The sequence below is a fragment of the Armigeres subalbatus genome, chromosome 1 (assembly GCF_024139115.2).
Source record: "Armigeres subalbatus isolate Guangzhou_Male chromosome 1, GZ_Asu_2, whole genome shotgun sequence".
In the NCBI taxonomy this organism is placed as follows: Eukaryota; Metazoa; Arthropoda; class Insecta; order Diptera; family Culicidae; genus Armigeres; species Armigeres subalbatus.
In genome coordinates this window covers 11,751,077-11,771,357 of record NC_085139.1, presented here as the reverse complement: position 1 = coordinate 11,771,357, position 20,281 = coordinate 11,751,077, and the positions used below count along the sequence as shown (strand labels likewise).

The 20,281-nt window shown below is 38.4% G+C and overlaps 1 protein-coding gene across 6 annotated transcripts in view; it reads right to left on the bottom strand.

Moving 5' to 3' along the window:
* Positions 1 to 20,281, bottom strand: part of LOC134221730 (suppressor of lurcher protein 1-like) — a 430,147-nt gene that overhangs the window by 60,844 nt on the left and 349,022 nt on the right. Inside the window, exon 1 of one of the 6 annotated variants that reach the window (XM_062700926.1) lies at positions 19,657 to 20,122. The exons of 4 other annotated variants lie outside the window; for them this stretch is intronic. In XM_062700926.1, the coding sequence (XP_062556910.1) occupies positions 19,657 to 19,687 (31 nt within the window). In that variant the 5' untranslated portion in view covers positions 19,688 to 20,122. Of the gene's footprint in view, positions 1 to 1,321; positions 1,345 to 19,656; positions 20,123 to 20,281 lie in introns of those variants that run through there. One more of the 6 variants, XM_062700946.1, reaches the window with a different exon arrangement.

Here is a 20,281-nt window from a genome sequence, read left to right as displayed (position 1 = left end):
TTGGGAATTCTTTCGACGGGATTTGTGCAAAAACTTTCCAAATCTGTGGCAAAGCTTCTGAATAAGCGCGATAACGCGTTCCAGTAAGCTCTTCCGTGTCGGATTTGTGGGTTCCAATCGGTAGCTCTAAAAGGGGTTGGTGTTGCATGGCCGAATTACATTTGACCTAACGTGATTCAATGGCGAATAAAAATTGCTTGCATAAATGTCGTATGTTACTTTTTCCCTAATTTAGATTACTGATAACCTGAAAATTTATCAAAGCTCATCCCCGTGCAAAAAACCTTATAAAAAATCAGCTTGCATGCAAATGGACAAAACGTCTTTATCTAAATCGCGTTTTATTTGTTGCGTTGCGTTATGACACAAGGGCGCATTTTTTTTTTGACACCAGAAAACCCAAAAATGATCCTCAACTAAATATCACCGCGGGGAAATGCGGAGAAACTTCGGGGACATTCGAAGTTAAAAGCATGGTTTGTTGTGACAAGTACAAATTGTTGAATTTGATTCAAAACCAACAACTAACCAGAAAGCATTCGAGCAAACGAATTTCAGTAAAATGCTCAGATTCCATCTCTGGATTTTCGGGACACGAAAAGCAGCAGCTAATGGTGTTGAAACTTTGCGAAGATTAGATAATTTAATTAAACTGTGTGTTCGTGCCGGTAGTGCCGAAGGAAACCACTTTCAATTTCGGTGATCTTCGCCAGTGAGTGTGTCTTGCCCTTGCCTGTCATCTGATTGCCATCTTGTGTGAGGGCATAGTTGGCTTTGCGCTTTTCTGGTCTAGTAAATATCTTAGTTGGCGCTGACAGGCACGAGACCATTTCTCTGGTTGCTGTCTATGTGCGCTACAATGTGTGACTAATTAAAATAGCGCGAACTTTGTGCCTGGTTTGTAAAGTAGTTTTGAATTGTTTACATAAAGTTTGTAAGCCCCAACGGAGGTAACGGCAAAGCCTAGTTCCTTTATCTTGAAAACAGTGTGTCACTGTAAACTTCTCCATTCTAAAAATATGTTCGGCCGTCCAACCTTCAAGCATTTCGAACTGTCAAACTTGAAGTGGTCACTCAACTTCCGAAATATGAAATACTTGTCAAGGTTTACCGATCTTTTTTTATGCGTCGCATGTTCAACGAACATGTACTATTTTTGCGACGCAAAAGGCACGTTCACAAGAACCGAGTTTTAAATACGAAAAAAAAACCTCATTCATGATCTTGAAAGATGATCTCATGAGACGATATCACGCATGTATGAGTACAGTTTAAAGCATTCTTTTGTCATTGACGTAAATCTTTTTTTAATGTTTTCGACCTCGCCACCACCAATTTCAACGATCTTTCAGACTCCCGCACCCAGGAGAAAAGAAGCTAATTTGATTGATACCGCTCGAAAGGAGCCCCACTCGGAGGAAAACGTGGCTTATCAAACCGCTAAAAATACGCCACTTGTTTATTAGATTTGAAATTACTTTCTTTCACCCACACGCGATTATTGTCTTGGATGTCACATCGTTCTCCGATTCAGATTTCGAACGGTCGTTAAACAAAGAACCGTCTATTTTTATTCGTGTTCTGCGCTGGTTAAAATTATCAATCAAGCCGGTGATAATAACAACAACTAAGAGCAAGATCTTAGTGACGACTTAGGTTTCGTTGTCGTTTGAACGAGTTAAAATGTCGGAAACATTGGTTATCAATTGATTTAATGATCTCCTGTGTTACTAGAATTCAAATTTGGCTATTTAAAAAAAAGTAGGAACACCCAGATTATTGTATTTGTTAGAAGTATATGGTCATTTTGATTGGAAATCTCCCACAGTGGACAGCAGCTTCCGATTCGAATTGAGTAACCCCATCAACATTTATTTAACAAGTTCATTGTTTGCCCGCGAGCAGATGAATCTTTGAGCCATCGTCGGTTCTTCGCTGAATGCGTCATCGTCATCAGCGAAAAAGACGGCGTGGTTTTTCGTCGATAAACTGGCGGCGATGATGGCTGCTTTCGATTTCTATTTACGGTCAAGAAAAGCAAGGATGTGTTGTTATTGTCTTTGGATGTCCGGCATGACGTGATGTTTTTCCGCGCGAAGTTCTTTGTTCGCTTGAATCGAGTCAACTCTATTTCGGGTGTTGACGGGTCATGCTTTTTGATTGCATTTTGGCAAGGAATAAAAGAAATGCTTTTGGAAAACATTCGATTTTATATAATCTGACTTTAAAAAATACAATTTAGGAATGAAGCATTTTGGAAAGTGTGTGAATTTTGCTGTAAGCAAAGCATCCAACATTCATTGCAGGACTCTGTTTGGACAGATGCGTAGTCGGAATATTTGACCACAACTTGAATTAAAACACATTTGGGACTTTTCAGTAGAATGTATTTACTAGCCATAAAACGAGTTAGGACTATCATATTCAATTTCATCACTTGATTGTTATATTACTGATACATATTTCAACAATAGAGCCGTTCTCAGTGTCTTGTATTGAACTAAGTAGGGTCTATCAAGTGGCGAAATTAAACGATATATTCCTATTTCGTCTTGATTCTGGGAGTTATTGATCATTTTGCAAAAGCTTCGTAGTTTTTTTTTCACTAATTTGCCCATGTCGCGGAAATTTCGTATTTTGCCCAAAGTCGTCGTTAGCTGGTACCACGTGGTAGAGGAAGAGGCTGCTCTGTCCGATATTAGCCAGGATTGCCGGAAGAAAGGGGTGGCGGTTGGTTGCCAGTATTGACAGGACGCTCTGTGAATCCATCACAACGAGTCGAGGTGCTTTCACCGGATTAGATGCCTATTCCTACCTTACCTTCCGCTTTTGAGCCGTTTGTATACCGGATTGTTAAAAATTGATGCACGTCGTTGATTTGCTGTTCAAACATGCTTTGAGCTTGCTGCTTGTTTGGTCCGTTTTCCAGCTGCTTTTTTAGCGTTCGTCCTCCTTTCATTTCCTTGGTCCGACGCGGTGGAGACCGGCGACTTTGGGAAGATCCGTTTGACACAGTTGGCAGAATTTTTGGTTTGGTTGGATGGAGCGAGCTGCAGAAGCTGTCACTACTTCTGGTCTTCTCTAGTTAGCCGATTGTTCTGCTGCAAAGCGCAGAAGTGGCCCTGTAGCGAAAAGGCAACACACCAGCTTCAGCACACGCTATAATCACCGGTGTGAATGGTAGAAGGCCGAAAAACAACCTTATCGAATGGTTGTAGACAGTTGCGAGGAATCGAAAAAGTTCAAGAAAATTGCTGGATGTCAGTCAGAGGACGTACAGGAAACGGCACGTAATTACTACGTCTGCTACATAAAACCGAGTGGGGCGATAGTTCCTGGTTCGTTATCGGGAGATTAACTTGACCATCTTTGTGCTCGCTTTGCACGCACTACGGATTACCTTGAAGTGCTCGTAGTGCATTTTGAATGTGAGGTGCCTGACCATCGTAACTCCCAGGAGTTTTACGCAGTTTTTGGTCAGGGCGTGTTCTCCATGCAAAACAAAGCCAAATTGACAAGATCCTTCTTCTTCTTCTTTTTCTTATTATTGGCATTACATCCCCACACTGACAGAGCCGCCTCACAGCTTATTTTTTATTAAGCACTTCCACAGTTATTAACTGCGAGGTTTCTAAGCCAAGTTACTATTTTTGCATTCGTATATCATGGGGGCCAACACGATGATACTTTTATGCCCAGGGAAGTCGAGACAATTTCCAATCTGAAAATTGTCTACACCGGCACCAGGAATCGAACCCAGGAACCATCAGCATGGTCTTGCTTTGTAGCCGCGCGTCTTACCGCACGGCTAAGGAGGGCCCCAGACAAGATCCGTTTCCACAAAGCGACCGGGAAAGAAACCATGCTGATACGGGCTGATGTAATTCTTGCAGGAAGCGAACATTTTATCGTTCATTAGCGAAATGACAAAACAAGTAGAAACATATTTTTTTGGGATGTGATAAACCGTCCGAACTGTCCTTAAGTTCAGAACTTGCGATCTACAGCCACAACACAATCATTTTTCGTCATTCCAAGCTTGGATATGCATTCAACCATTTCCATAACATGTTCCAGGAGATCAAGAGACATAATCAGATGGTTATGGGATATCCTAAGTCTTCCAAATCATCCTTGAGTCCAGAACTTGTGATCTACAGCCACGACACAAGCTTTTTTCGTCACTCCAAGCTTGGATATGTACTCAACCATGTCCATAACATATTCCAGAAGATCAAGAGACATGGTAAGAAAGTTTTGAAATATCCTGGATCATCCTAATTAACCTTGAGTTCAGAACTTGCGATCTACAGCCACGACACTCACTTTTTTCGTCATTCCAAGTTTGGGTATGTATTCAACCGTGTCTATAACAAACTTCTGAAAATCAAAAGACATGGTCAGATGGTTTTGGGGTAGCCTGGGCCATATAAAGCGTTCTTAAGTTCAGATCTTGCGATCTACAACAATTGTAATAATCACATACATATAGCAGCGTTGGAAAAGGATTTCATAGTAACTGTAGATCACTAGTTAAAAGAATAGTTTAGATGAGCTAGAATCAGGGTTGTTAATCGATAAATTATCATCGTTAATTTAACGCCAACTTCGATAACGATAACGCTTTTACGATAATGCTTCGTTGACGATAAAGTGAGCGTTGAATTAACGTTATCGTTATCGAGTATTCGTTGATTTATCGATAATTATCGAGTTAACTGTAACATTACTATAGTTCAAAGTGCAAATATCTATTTTAAAACTATTGTATCGCCTTACAATATTCAGGAAAGCCTTTAGATCCTAAAATTAAATTGCGATTCAAGGAGGTCGCCGAATTGACCAAAACATTATTTCGTTCAATCATTAAAGTTCTTTCAGAGTCGCAGTTGTTCATAATAGAGAATCTGAGAGCATTTTTAATGTCTACTCATACTTATGTTTAATCTAGCACAAAACTTCTGTTTTGAAGATCCAGAGCACCCAGTTATATGAATATTTTATGACTCACAGTTTAGACTAAACTCCTTAGTCTAACCAAATCATATTGAATAGGTGACGAGGTTAGTCCACAAATCTGTTGAGAGAATGTTTACTCGGTACTGGTGCTGCCTGGAATGCAGCACAACAGATCGCTGCATCAAATAAATTTCTAGTACTTGGATCCCAATATATTTCCGAGGGGTTCCATTTCCAGGTGAATATTCTTGCTTATACGATAAGGATTGGCGAAGGAAAGTTATCATGCTCTCTCATTAAAAGCGTACTTATATTTCAGTGTCACTGTCTCAGAGAATTAAGTCCGCCTGGGTAGTGCAAATTTCAGCGATCTTCTTATTGGAACATCTATGCTGCATAGTGAAAAAAAAAAACACTAAACCACCAAAAGAGCACCTCACTTCTCATCGTTTCGTAGAGTAGCAGGCATTAAGCAATAATTTTAGAGTGCCCCGCTTCAATCAAAATTAACTCTCATCAACCAGCTTCAAACAATTTGTTCGATTCTCAGCTCCTGTCAAAATTTTACACAAACTTTATTCGCCTAATCTAGTAACCCCATTATCGCAAAATTATCGAGTTAACTTACGTTAAATTATCGAACTCCGATAATAATTCAGTTGATTCATCGTTATCGTAGCAACCGATAACGTTGATCACAATCAACTTTATCGGCGATAACGATAAATTCACGATTAACAACCCTGCCTAGAATATCCAAAAATATATCTATGACTGTAGAATTCCAGGAGATGCAATGCATATAGTTGAATATGTATCAAAAGCTTGAGTAGTGGTAAAACCATGGCTATAACTGTTGACTGCACCTCAAGGATAGTTTGGATGACTTTGAACATTTATACTATCTCCCGATTCATTTTATACTTCCAGTGGATGTAACGGGTGTGGTTGATATCGTATCAAATTTTGAGTAAGGAGAAAAGCTACTGTCACAAATAATGATCGCACGTCACGAACACAAGAACAGTTTGGATATCTCAGATCAATCTATCGGGTTTTTTCTTTCTTCCAATAGATGTGATGAACAGAGTTGAACGTAAATCTAGACATCGAATGACAAAAAGCACTCGTTTGCAAGCTTAAGAACATAGATTCTGTGCTACAAAACAGTTTGGATGACCTAGAATTTTCCAAGTATCGCATTTTTGAGCCGGGAGATCTCCTAGGAGCTGTGATGGATATAACTGAATGCATATTGAAGCTTTGAGGACTAAAAATAAACTTTCTTGCAGCTGTTAATCCGAAGTCCTGAACTAAAGGACAGTTTGGATTTTCCAGAATATCTCAATACATATACAGGAAACCTTTTGAGCGATTTAGATATCCGACCTACGGACTGTTCGCGAGAACGATGGCCCAATCTTGATTAAAACCCACAACCTCATATTTTTACACAAACTTTTACCATCAATACACATAATATTAAGCATATGCGGTATTTCGAAAAATTTCGTTTCAGGTGGTTCGAAACGAAATTCCGCGGAATTTCGCGGAATTTGAGCATGGCGAAATCTGATTTCTTGATTTCGTTTCGTTTCGTAAAATTACAAAAATTTCGCTAGAAAAAACTAGTTTCAAACGAAATTTAACGGAATTCCGCGGAATTTCGAAACAAATTTAAACTTAAACCATACTTTATATTATCAAAAATTTTGGCTGCGCCGCTAAACTATATCGTAAAGTTGTTTTGAAAACTTTAGGTAATACAAATTTTTCTATTAACGCTTACTACATAACCCCATTCTTAGTAGACAAATACGTATGTAGTTTTCTTCTATAAAACGTCTTTAATGTTTCCAAGATTAAAATTCAAATTATGTGATATTTTTTTTACTATTTGCACAATATGAATGCGGAATCGATCGTGGGACGGCAGTGAGAGAAAAAAAATCTACCTTGCGTAGCAGAAATTTGTTTAACCAGTGTGCAATCTATCGTGTTGATGCTGATCACGCCAGCTAGTGTGGGAGAACGCGAAGTGATAAAACTAATGTCTGCACCGTAGAGCACAAAATTATTTAGAGCGGAATCGATCGTGTTGTAGAAGCTTATTAAACGAAGTACATTGATCTTGCGTTAGATATGGGTCTGTGAAATTCATTCTGAAATACATAACTTTATGCATTTTAGAAAGGTGCACAGGATTCTTTTAGTAAGCAAATGTATGCTATATGGAAATAAAAAGTATTCTACCAGGATTTGCGTAACAAATGTTTCATGTGCCGAGCGGAAGGTCACCGGAAGGATGCGTGTCCATAAAGAATAAAAAAAGAACAAAAATGATTAACTGGTGGAATTAAATGGACAGTACTTAATTCGTCTTAGACGGTTTAATACATTCCACTAAAAGAGCTTAATATATTTTTCCGAAAAATGAACGATCAAAAGAAACGATCAATCGGAAAGAAAGAGGCGAATATGGCAACGCAAGGTCGGCAACGGAAATCGTATTCCGGTGTCGTTATTGGATTTGATGCAGCAACCCGTCAAACATCATTGGATGCAGCGCAGAACGACGTAAAAGAAGTGGCTGAGGAAGAAGTTATTGGATACCGATTCAACTGAACGGATGGAACCATTTTAAATTCCCGATTTAATGGTGGAACGCGAAAGACTAGCAGAAACTATGACATTCAAGAATAATACAGATCGGATCTGGTTCGTGAAGAAAGGAATCATGGGCTACACGGACTCCTACAGAAAAATGAGAGAGGAAGAGGATAAAAAGCAACTAGCGCAGTCTACGAGTCAGCGACGGGATCGTTTGGTTCCTGAAGGATCAATGGATCGATCCCCACAAAAGAAGACCTCACGCAGAAATGTTTCTAAAACTTTTTCGGGATAATTAGTTCTATAATTTCTTATGTTTTCGGCTCCGTAGAGTTTATTATTAAACATCCGAGCCTCATAAATAAACTGATTGGTAAAAATGTGTGCTATATATATGTAGACGAAGAATAAGAAGGAATAAGTTTTGGCTGTTACGCTCTTTTCAAATGTTGTTCTAGTAATATCAATTCTCTATCTGCGTATACGCTTGGCAGATGTGGATACAAAACTGAGTATCCCACTGAATAAAAAAATAAATCTAAGCATTCATTTCCTTATTTTGACTTAGCACGATACTATAAAACCAGGCTGACAAGACAATATGAATAGAGGTGTGCGCCGGTCCGAAAATCGTCGGCGGCGGCGTTTGTCAAAATTTTGGTCGGCGGTGGCGGCGTTTTCGGCGTCACGCTGAAAGCCATTTTAGCGGCGGCGTGAATCGGTGTGGAGATTTTAAACGTTTGTTTTTTAAGTTTTTTTTTTCTGCATTTTTACAGGATGTTTTCAAAACTTCAACGAGAGAATCTTTTGCATTTTGTCTGAAAAATCTGACGAACTTCTCCCTAAAATTCTCTGAGCTTTTCCAAAGTATTCATTTGAAAATTATTTTGGAATTTCCTTAGCAACTACTTTGAAGTTTTGATAACTCTTCGGAATTTCCAAAGAAGCACTTTGGAATTTTCAAGGAAAATTGTTTCAGTTGCTACAGGAAAATGTTCGGAAAATCCACGGAAAGTTTCTGTTGAGTATTCTTCGAAATATACACAGAAAAATTTTCAGATTTTCTACGGGAGATTGTTAAAAATGTGGACATCAACAAAACAAAATTAGATTTCAACAGCGAATTGATCATAATTTTCATAAGAATATCATTGGAATTTGCCCGGGGTTTTTTTTTTAATTTTCTATGGAAAATTCTTCGGAATTTCCGAGGTGAATGTTATCTAATCTAAACCAAAATTGTTCAGAGCTCCTACGTGATTTTTTAATTTTTTTTATGGGAAACAGTTTGGTATTTCAACGAAAAAATCGGATTTTTGAAGGAATTTCTTTGGATTTCTACAGGAAATTTATTGTATTGTACATAAGAAATTCGTCGGAAAAATTCAAAACAAAATTATTAAAAAGAAGCAGGGTTGTTTGACCGAAAATCATTTGGCGAAAGCCATTAAACCGAATAATACGTTAAGTCAAAAATCATCCAGCAGAATTGTATTTAATCGAAATGAACATTTGGGCAAAACGGTTATTCAACGAAAACCAGTTTGGCCAAATTTTCATTTGGTCAAAGCACTCTTCCCCAATACGTCATTTGGCTGATATGGTCATTTGGCTGAATAGGTTATAAGACTGAAAATGTCGTTATGAATGGATGTTTGACATAAAAGATCATTTGGTCAAAAATATTGCTTACTGTACGGTAATATGGTCAAAAATATCCAACAGTTTTTTTAGCTGAAAATGTCATTTTGCCGAAATGGTTGTCTGTCCGAAAAAAAATTTGATCGACTAGATCATTTGGCCGAAAACGTCATTTGGTGGAAATGGTCGTTTGGCAGAAAAAATCCTTTGGCCCGAAAATGTCCTTTCTGCAAAAAAAACCATTTCAGCCAAACAGCATTGTCTGCCAAATGACCAATTCAGTCGAGCGACACTTTCAGTCGAATGCTTATTTCAGCCAAATGACCCTTTCGGCTAATTGAGCTATTCGGTCATCTGTTTTTTTCAGCCAAAGGAACTGTTCGACCAAATGACATTTTCGACAAAGTAATTTTAGACTAGATGTTCAGCCAAATGTAGTATATTAGGCCAACCAACTTTCGGACATACCAACAAACCACTCAAGCTTTAGCTGGAATAAGGGCGAATGTCGCAAGGAAGAATTTTCTTCACCGACTTCCCCTCTTTTGAACAAAAGTGACAAGCAGGGGATTTCTTTAAAGTTTATCAGAAAACTAGATAGAGCTTGAATTTTAGCTATACAGTCGACTCTCTACATCTCGATGATCTATATATAGATATCTCTCCTTATGTCGATAGTTTTCTCGGTCCCTCCAATCTACATACATTCGGGCCTTCTACATCTCGATAACCTACATATCTCGATGTCTTCTTCTTTCTATTGGCATCACATCCCCCACTGGACATTGACACCTCGTAGCTTAGTGTTCATTCAGCACTTCCACAGTTATTAACTGCGAGGTGTCTAAGCCAAGGTACCATTTTTGCATTTGAATATCATTAGGCTAACACGATGATACTTTTATGCCCAGGGAAATCAAGACAATTTCCACCGGGAATCGAACCCAGCCACCATCAGCATGGTCTTACTTTGTAGCCGCGTGTCTTACCGCTAGGCTAAGGAGCACCCCTTATCGCGATGTGTTCTGGTCATTTTTTGTTCAAGTTTCTTTCTCTCTATGTCGAATTTCTCGTGCGAATTTCTAGGCTACTAGACCATCTTTGAACAATAACAGTCACATAAGCGCTTTGAGGTTCCCCCAAACACACGCGATAGAATGTACATAACCTTAAGGCTCAAGACTCCATCACAATGTTTTGAAAATTAATGACTGTATCGCTTGTTTGTAATAGTGAGGCAATTGGTACGGAAAAGTGCAGCAGCGATAAATAAATTTTTTTACAATTGGGGTGGGTGGAAATGGGGTGTAAAAAAATATGCCAGCTGATGCATAATGTTTAAACATGTTTAAATATTTATTTTTCGTTTATTTGTTCAATCCGACAAACAGCAATGATTTTTTCCAATAAATAAATCTAACAACGGTGAAAAGATGATTATTTTCTTGGGTATGCACACCTTTGTTCACTCAAAATAATTTTCACTTAAGAGTTACATGAAAACATATGCGGATATTTTCCATCTAGTTTCGTTTGTAGAAGTTAAATGATTTGTTAGTGATGGTACTCAAGCTCTCAATTCACTAAAAAATGTAATTAAATTTAAGTGAATTGAAATTTCAACAAACACATAGGTTTTAAGTGAATTGGAATAATAGTTTGCGCAATACCCGTGTGAGTGATAATAATTCCCGTCCACTAGAAGCGGACGGGACCAAAAATAGAGTTATGAAATATTTATTTCATACTCAAAGGCTTATTTTTGTAAATTGCTCTCATGATGTTTCTGCACAATTTTTCATTAGCGATTGATGCAAAACATAGACGTCGGTCTGAGTACCCCACTCATATATTTTTCATACATTCGTGACAAGTAGTATTCACTAGAAAAGAATATAGATATTGTTTTCTACGTTTTCATTTAAATTTCACTACATTTCTTTTTGGTAGGCATATGACATGTGAGTAAGTTTTATTAGACACAAGTAAGGTCGTCATAAATGTAGATTTTTAAAGCCTATCTGATTTTTATAGTGGAAATTAAGTGACAATTATTTTGAGTGTTTGCTTGTTGGCGTGGACGTGGCTGGCGTGTACGTTGTATTGTTGGGATTGAATGAAGTTGCACAGCGTAGATTTTGTACTCACCATTTAACTTATTGCGCTAGTGAATTGGAGTCTTCCGCATTTTATTGCATTTACAATACGGTCGTCAAATTTGTCTCTCACTTCTATTTTTGGAAAGCAGTTTTCGACAGTTTTTGGACGTGAAGTGAATTTATCGGTAGTCAAGATTGAATAAAAAGGTAAAACTCAGTTAGTGAATATGTTTTAGGAGTGATTAAATCAAGGAAACAGTGGGAAAAGATCAAGAGAAAAATCAAGTTGCGTGTGTATGTGTTAGCTCCGAACGTTCGGAGTTAGTATGCGTTCAAAACACTTATTATAGATGAGATTCAGTGACTTATTCACAATCAAAATCAGTCGTATTTGAAGTGCTTGAGAGAAAAATCTTCGGAAACTCCTCGAGAAAATTCTTCAGAATTTCGAAGTTTTCTTGTAAAACTCTGCGGAAATTCCAACACTTTTTTTTTATTTTAACTTTTTCAGGACTCTTCAGATTTTCTTTGAATAACTCCATGAAATTTACTCGGGAAACCCTTTGGAATTGACATGAAAAACGTTTTGAACTTTTCACGGAAAAATCTTCCGAACCACTAAGGGTCTGTTCACAAATTACGTAACGCTTCTGGGGGGGGGGGGAGGTCCAACTTGCGTTATACTTTGTTACACTGAAAGGTGGGGGAGGGGGTGGGTACTACCAAATGTTACGCATAACGCAAATAAAAATTTATTTAAATTTCTTTTTTTAAACACTGATTGAAGTAATTGCTGTTTACCAATATCGTATATTAGTCATTATAGAAATCAAGCATGCTGACATAGCGGGACTGATATGCATAAAAATCTTCTTCTTATTGGCATTACATCCCCCACTGGGACATTGCCGCCTCGCAGCTTAGTGTTCATTTAGCACTTCCACAGTTATTTATTAACTGCGAGGTTTCTTAGCCATTCGTATATCATGAGGATCGAGACAGTTTCCAATCCGAAAATTGCCTAGACCGGCACCAGGAATCGAACCCAGCCACCCTCAGCATGGTCTTGCTTTGTAGCCGCGCGTTTTACCGCTAGGCTAAGGAGGGCCCGTAAAATGCGTAAAAATACCAAGCGAATATTGTATTTCTCAACACCACAGTTCCGCAAAACTGTAAATGTAAATGGTTATGATCGCAAATTCTATTTTCGTTTCTACTAGCTGCATTCTTGATATTCTTGATTTTTAATCATGTGCCGTCCCTATTCTAACAGTGTTACCAAAATACAAAATACCAAGACCCAAATGCTTCAGAGAAGGGAAAAAAATTACAGTTACGCGTTACATGGGGGAGGGAGGGGGTACCAAAACTGTTACTTTTTGTTACGAGGGGGGGGGAGGGGGTCAAAAACTCGGATTTTTGCGTTACGTAATTTGTGAACAGACCCTAATCGGAATTTCCTCGTGAAAATCTTTGTAATTGATTGGGGACATTTTTTAAATATCCGTGGGAAACTCTTCCGATTTTCCTAGAAAAACTCATCGCAATTTTCTCGAGAAACGCTTCCGAATTCCTAAAGGAAATTTCAAATTTCTCCAAGAAACGCCCCGAAAATTCCCAAAGTAATTCCGAAAAACTCTCGTAATTACCTCTGAAAAATCATCCAAATTTACTCGGGAAATAATTCTGAATTCCCTCTGAAAACCCAGATTAATCCACCCAGCGGTGATGGCGCCTTTCTCGCGCAAAAAGGTAATAAATGTAGCCTTTACGCTTACACCTCGATGATGTACAAGAAAGGCAAAACAGTTACACCGTCTAATGTTATGATAGAAAATTTGCACTAGTAGACGACAGATGGCGCTTCTTATGTTCGAATTTTGACTTTCGGACAATTTCATAGTACTATGAAACTGAACGAAGAGCATACTTACGCCTAAATGCGTGCAACACGAGCATCTTTATAGTACGATGAAACTCTTAATGGGAAGCCATGGATAAAATATTCATAGATGCAAGGCATTTTTCATAACACATTGTTGTTCTATGTGACTATGTCTCATCACTATTTTAATATTATCTATTTTTTGCAATTTGCAATTATTATGAAATTCAATAGTGATCAACAGCGTTTTAGTCTCTGTCGGATGCAACTTGTTGCAAGAAAATCGGTTAAGAGTTTCTATGTGAAAATTTGGCTAATGTTTTTTATGGCATTTTGTGCACACACACACGCACACACATACACACACACACACACACGCACACACGGACAGACAGACATTTGTTCAGCTCATCGAGCTGAGTCGAATGGTATATAACACTATGTGTCTCCGGGACTTCTATCAAAAGTTCGATTTTGGAGTGAAATGATAGCCTTTCGGTACAACTTAGTTGTACGAGAAAGGCAAAAAGGTTAAAATTACTTTGATAATGATATGGAAATGCTAATATCATCTTCCAAACTTAGACGTACATGTTCATGATAGAATTAGAGGCGAAAGTATAGAACCGTCGTGCGGGGCTTCTTTTGATTCCGGGGGCTACTTTGGATTTTTGATTTTTTGAAAAAATAAATGGAAAAATACCAAATTTGGAACAGAAAGTTGCCATCCAACTAACAACAAGACACCCGATTGGTGATAATGACAATTTTATAGTTATTTTCGTTATAATTCTTGTTTTAAAATGTCCAAAGTAGCCCCTGATTTTTCAAAAGAAGCCCCGCACGACGGAATTGATAGTTCCGTTAGGATACGGCAGGCATGCAGAATGTTTTTTTTTATAGAAGTCGATTTGAAAGCGAGCGGAGGGCAATATTTGTGATGGCATATATCGCACGACCTTCCTTCTGCCAAACTCCCGTAGAATATTAGTGTGGAAGCTGATATATCTCCACTGGCAAAAGGAAGGTGGTTTGATTTGCTCATATGCCATCGCGTGCGGAAGGGTTTTCTATCGACGAGTACTGTCTCTAAATTTCTAATATGGCAACCGCGGTTTTGGTTGGAGTTGAAATCAATGAATTTTAACAAGGTTTTGAAAGACAATTTTGTATTTTAAAAATGCATGCGAACCCATTCCGTGTATGTTCTCAATAGCACACTGAACTTTGCATATGATTTTGATACCTGGAAAAGCCTGGAAAACTTTTTTGGATCTAGAATAGACACCCTGAATGTTGCATGACAAAGGAAATGTTGCGTGGCATAAGAATGTTGCATAACACAAAGAATGTTTCATAACAAGAAACATGTTGCACGACATGTTTCCCTTTGCTGGACATAATAGATGTTCAATACCATAGAAAAATTTTCATGGCACAGGAAATGTTTGTTGACTAGAAAATGCGTCAAAAGATCGAAGGTCATAAGGTCGATGGTCAATAGGACGAAAGTACAAAAGGTCGGAAGGGCAAAAAGTCCAAGTTCAAAAGGTAGAAGGACAAAAGGTCGAAAGGACAAAATGTCAAAAAGCAAAGAAGATCGAAAAATGAGAAAAGGTTGAAGGAACAGAAGGTTAAAAAAATAACTGGATTGAAAGGTCATACGGACAAATGATCGAAAGACAAGAGGTCGAAAGAAAATTAATAGTAGAATAGATTATTGATTGCTCTTACGAGTAGTGCCTTATATTTTAAACAGACCCTAGTCTTCAAAGTTTACTTAACCCTCCAACACCCCAAAATAACTATTTTACCTCCCAAAACCGATCTGAACGCATTTTAGGCAAACATTTTAAATTCGCGATGTATCGTTACCCGTTAAAATGTATCGTCTTTTGAGCATATAAAAATAAAATTATTATCACTAGTAGGTGGTATGTTAAGCCAAAAATGACATGACCATTCTATCATTTTGATAAAAACGAATGAAGAACTAGTTTCGGGAATATTGCTGTTGGTAGCGAGGACTAAATACGATGAATCCTTAATAACCACAACTTATTGCTCTAGCTCGAAAAATGGATTAAGCTAGGGGTCTGTTTGGCAGATTTTACACTGTATCATACAACGAAAAAGGGATCTACCGTGATACAGGAGAGCCACTAAAATATAAATCAAAGCAATCGTGGTACTTCTCTAGCAGTCAAAGACATGTGGTCAACCATCAGGGACTGGAGAGAAAGTTTATTATCAGACTTCCACTTGCCTAGCAGCATGATAATCTCCACAATTCCTCTCCATATTTTTCGGGTTTTTCGAACCCCCTTCCCCCATGTAAGATTTTTCCCATAAAAATTATTTTTGGTTTATATGGAGCATAAGAAAATGACAGATCCCCCTCCTCCCATATGTGCTTACGTAATAAGTGTACGACCCCCAACATTCGTGAAGGATTCTCATCAGAATCCGAGAAAAAATGACCATCAGAATCCAAGATGATTTCTCATTATAATCTCTAAAGTATTCCTCTAAAGTAGAATCATCGAAGTATTCCAAACGCAAGAATTCATGATAGATTCTTTTCGGTATCAGTATCGGTAAATTCCTCCGGAGTCGTTCGAAGATTTGCTTCGGAATCGTTCGGAGATTTGCTTCGGAGTTTCTTAACGATTTGTTTTAGAACACTTCGACGGTTTGCTTCGGAATTCCTTGAATATTTAATTCAGAGTCTCTCGACGTTTTGCCCTGGAATCTCTCAATGATTTGCTTCGGAATCTCTTTGACGATTTGTTTCGGAATCCCTTGTCGAATTGCTCCGGAATCATTCTACAATTCGCTTCGGAATACATCGAGGGTTTGCTTCGAAATTTTATTACGATTTTATTAGATTATTATTAGATTTATTACGAACTCCCTCGACGATTTACTTCGAAATCATTCGACGATTATGATTATGATTTGTTTCGGAATCTCTCAACGATTTGCTTCAACATCCCTGGAGGATTCCCTTCGGAATCACTGGAAGATTCTTTACGGAATCCCAGGAGGATTATTTCGGAATCCCACGAAAAGATTGCTTCGGAATTCTTCGAAGATTTGCTTCTACATCCCTGGAACATTGCCTATGAAATCCCTGGAGCATTCACGTTGGAATCTCTAAAACATTCTCGTCGGAATCTCTGGAATATTCAAGATGGAATTTCTGAAACATTCCCGTCGACATCCCGGGAAGATTTGGAATCCATGGAACATTCCCTTCGGACTGGAACATTGCTGTCGGAACCCCTGGTGGATTGACTATAGGCCACCAGATATCGGTGCTAGTTACGCCAATACCTAAAAGGATCCTAAGCACCCGTTTGTCGTATACTCCTCCTCGAGCATGGTCCAAGTTTCATGTCTGTAGAGGACTACCGATCAGATACTGAATAGAGAAGGCAATAAACGAGGTATGCTGCAAGGGCTGTTGAAGATTAGAATAGAGGTCAAGGCGTGGAATGCCGAATTGACTGAAGAGAGCAACGTACAGGATACGATTCCATTCCATTCCATTCCGTTTCCAGACGAACGTACCGACAAATGGTACAGCAAACAAATGTTTCATTGAAGATGCTGGAATCTACTAAGACAGTTAGCACGAAAAGATCATCTTTCGGGTTAGCGACACGGCCCACACAAATTGATAAACAACGTTGATCTGGACTAGAAATACTAACCATAACGATGATTAGCGCCGACCAAGGCAATCTCAAGTAACTTTTTGGTTTTATAACTGGACTTCTAAAAAACTTTTATAGAATCCGAATGTCAGTGAGGAAAAGAACAAGGAAAACGACACGAATAGTTACAACCATATACGGAACCAAAATCGATTGAGAAATGTCGACTAGGCACTGTTGTATTTATATAAGGGGCTGTCGAGTGTCCCTATGGGGTCGTACACATATTACGTAAGCACTTATGGGAGGAGGGGGGCCTGTCATTTTCTTACGCTCCATATACAAAAAATGTATGAAGAAAATCTTACATGGGGGCACAATGGTCGGATTCGTCAAATTTCACGACATAAATCAATAACTCAAAAACCATCAGTGCTAGAGTTTTGACGTCTTCAGAAGAAATGATCTACAAGAAGAGATCTATTTTTGGTGTAAGTTGTCATTAGGGTGGCCCATCGGTGAAAATTTTTTGGAAACGTATTTTTTTACTCTTTTGAGTTAGGAGTTCATATAATTCTACAAAGTTGTAGAGAATTTAATTCTAAGCATTTTTGCTTAATAAACATTTATTTTATCTCATATAGGTGATGTTTTATGACAAAATTGCTAAATTTAGATAGGGTGATCCCGAAAAAAATAGTTTTTTGCTTCCACTTTCATCAATACAGAATATTTTCAAAAACTGTCTTCGCATCGCTTCACGGTCTTTGGATGGCGCATCTTTTGGTTACATAAGATGGTTGATAGCTTAATTTTCAAGCATATTATAAGCGATTTTTCATGAAAAAGTGATATTTTTCTGAGCATTCTACTGTAGCTAGTAGCAAATATTAGCAAACATTTCAATCTTAATCTGAAAGTATACATGCAGGCCCATCAAATCCATGGTATTTCATTTGTCCATCTTTGTCCACTTTTGTTTGACGATAGTATTATTTTTGTACGAAAAATTAGGGTGAAACACATATATCATCTTTTGGATTTTCACAATATTTGGTAGAATAAAAGACAAGAACACCGTCTTCGACCAGAGGTCGTACAGACTGAACACTTAACACCTAGACAACTGTCAGGACACATAATACCCAGAATTTTTCGATCACGAAATGTTTCCTTCTTACCGAGGCGGGATTCGAGCCCACGCTCCATAGTATATGCCTCTAGACGATTGACGGCGCTAACCGCACGACCACAAAGCCCACAAAGAATCGTTCTTTATCTAAAATATTTAAATCAACTCGTGTGAAAAAGGAGTTGAAAAAACCATTTTGACATTTTAACGATTTTCAAGGTGTTCTCATGAAATAAATGCTTAAGAGCGCTACTTTTGTGGCGAAATACAAAATCATAAAATTCAAGTTGGTTTTTCATGGTTAATATGCAGAATAATTTCTAAACTCTAGCAATGATGGTTTTCGAGTAATCGATTTATGTCGTGAAATTTGACGAATCCGACCATTGTGGGGGGGAGGGGGGCTGAAAATCTAAGAAAAGCTGCTTCCGTAATTAGTGTACGGCCCCTATACCACGTGAACAGTTTAGGGAGGAGAGGGCGTATGGCAACGATACATTTTTTAAAAATTAATATGAGTGGTTGTCTTCGCTGGGACGGGGGTATCTAAAACTGATCAAAACCTGTCCACGTGGTATATGGACGACCCCTAACTATTATCTGATTTTAAATTTAGTATTCAGTTTTCTCCGAAAATAAAACAGGAACTGAAAAAAACCAAATATTTTCAATTTGGGAAAAAAATTCCTCGAAATCCCAATGTGTTTTTCTTTAACTCCGACAGAAGAATAGTGAGAACGAAGGATTGAGGATCGGATTCAAATAGACCAAAAGTTTGCATGAGCATAAGCATGATTTACCGCCCACGGTTGCTGCTCAGTTATTGCCAGGTCAGCTGTAATTACAAAGAGAATCAAAAGATGAAGTTTGGGACTAACATCATCTTCAATGTGTAAGAACTGGTGACCCAAAAATAAGCAATACCAGCGCCGGCCATGTCCGAATGCAGGTCAATTGAGGAATAGGTAGGAAAATGTTGACATAACACTCGCTTTGATAGAAGCCGACGGATATATGGGGTAGAAAGTGTGGCAGGGTTCGTTTTTTTTTTTTGTTCAATTTTCTACCGCACAAAGCAGAACACCTTACTGATGAAAACATGACCGGACTCGACACAAATTTTAACTTTCTGACTAATTTACTCCGCACATAGCAGAACAAAATTTTGATGACCGGCCGATCGTTGTGCTTACTGAAGAAAACACGACCGCACTCGATACAAATTTTTACTTTCTCTCAATGCAATATTATTGATCGACATAAACAACCTAACGAAATCTGAACAATTGAAAATTACATAAAATATTTAAAGTACCCAGTCTAAAGGCCGTCTTGGGCGTTAGAGAGTCAACTATCAAATCTGTCCAGATTCAAGTAGAGCGGAAGTGATAATTAAAGTGAAATAAGAAAACAGTGTTCTTGAAATCAAATTCTAATCTATTGTTTAACGCATGGAAATGGCCATTAAAATTATATGACATGGAAACAAGTCTGAAAAATGAGAGGATACTCATAAGATGAACAAAGTTTAACGATTCTCTTTAAACTGCGTCAGATTATAGCAAAAACATTTCCTGAACTTTATTTGTTTTCCCGATTTTTTATGTTTGAAATTAAAACCCAAGTCAAACGAAGAAAATGTTTCCGAATGTATATCAAAATAAAACCTACCGTATGCTTGAAACATTATGATATGAGCCATTGATAAACCATCAATAAGCACTTGTTAATCACTACTCCACGTTATCTTTCTCTAAATGTCTTACAATTTCTCAGGATCGCCTGATCAAGACGCACGTAATCGCCACGGGTTTGCCCTTGGCAATCGCTCATGGCACCCTTTGATCCCCGTCGAAAGTAAGCAAAACTCGCTTTTGCTCTATTTCATTGTGTCCGCACGATCGACGAACGCCATCGCATCGCTCGTTTACCATTGTTACCGCACTCGATCGACGCCCCATCCATCGCCTCCTTTGTTCAACACCTGTGACGGGCGAACGATTTTTCTTTTTTCCGCACGGGAGCGGCGGGGGAGATATTTTTAAACTAATCGATTCCCGATTTGAACTCGCCAACACCACCACCATCGCAATCGACAGCGACACCGGAGGACCGTGAACCTCATTATGTAGCGTGGTGCCGTTTGTTGTGTAGCTATGTTGCGAGCACAGGAGCACGAGCTGCACCGCGCGATCATTGATGATGATCATCAACCGGCGGCGGTTGGCGATCCCACACTTGAGTCGAAGCCAAGTGAAGATGGGAGACGGAGTCGGTCCATGCTGGGATGGGAAAA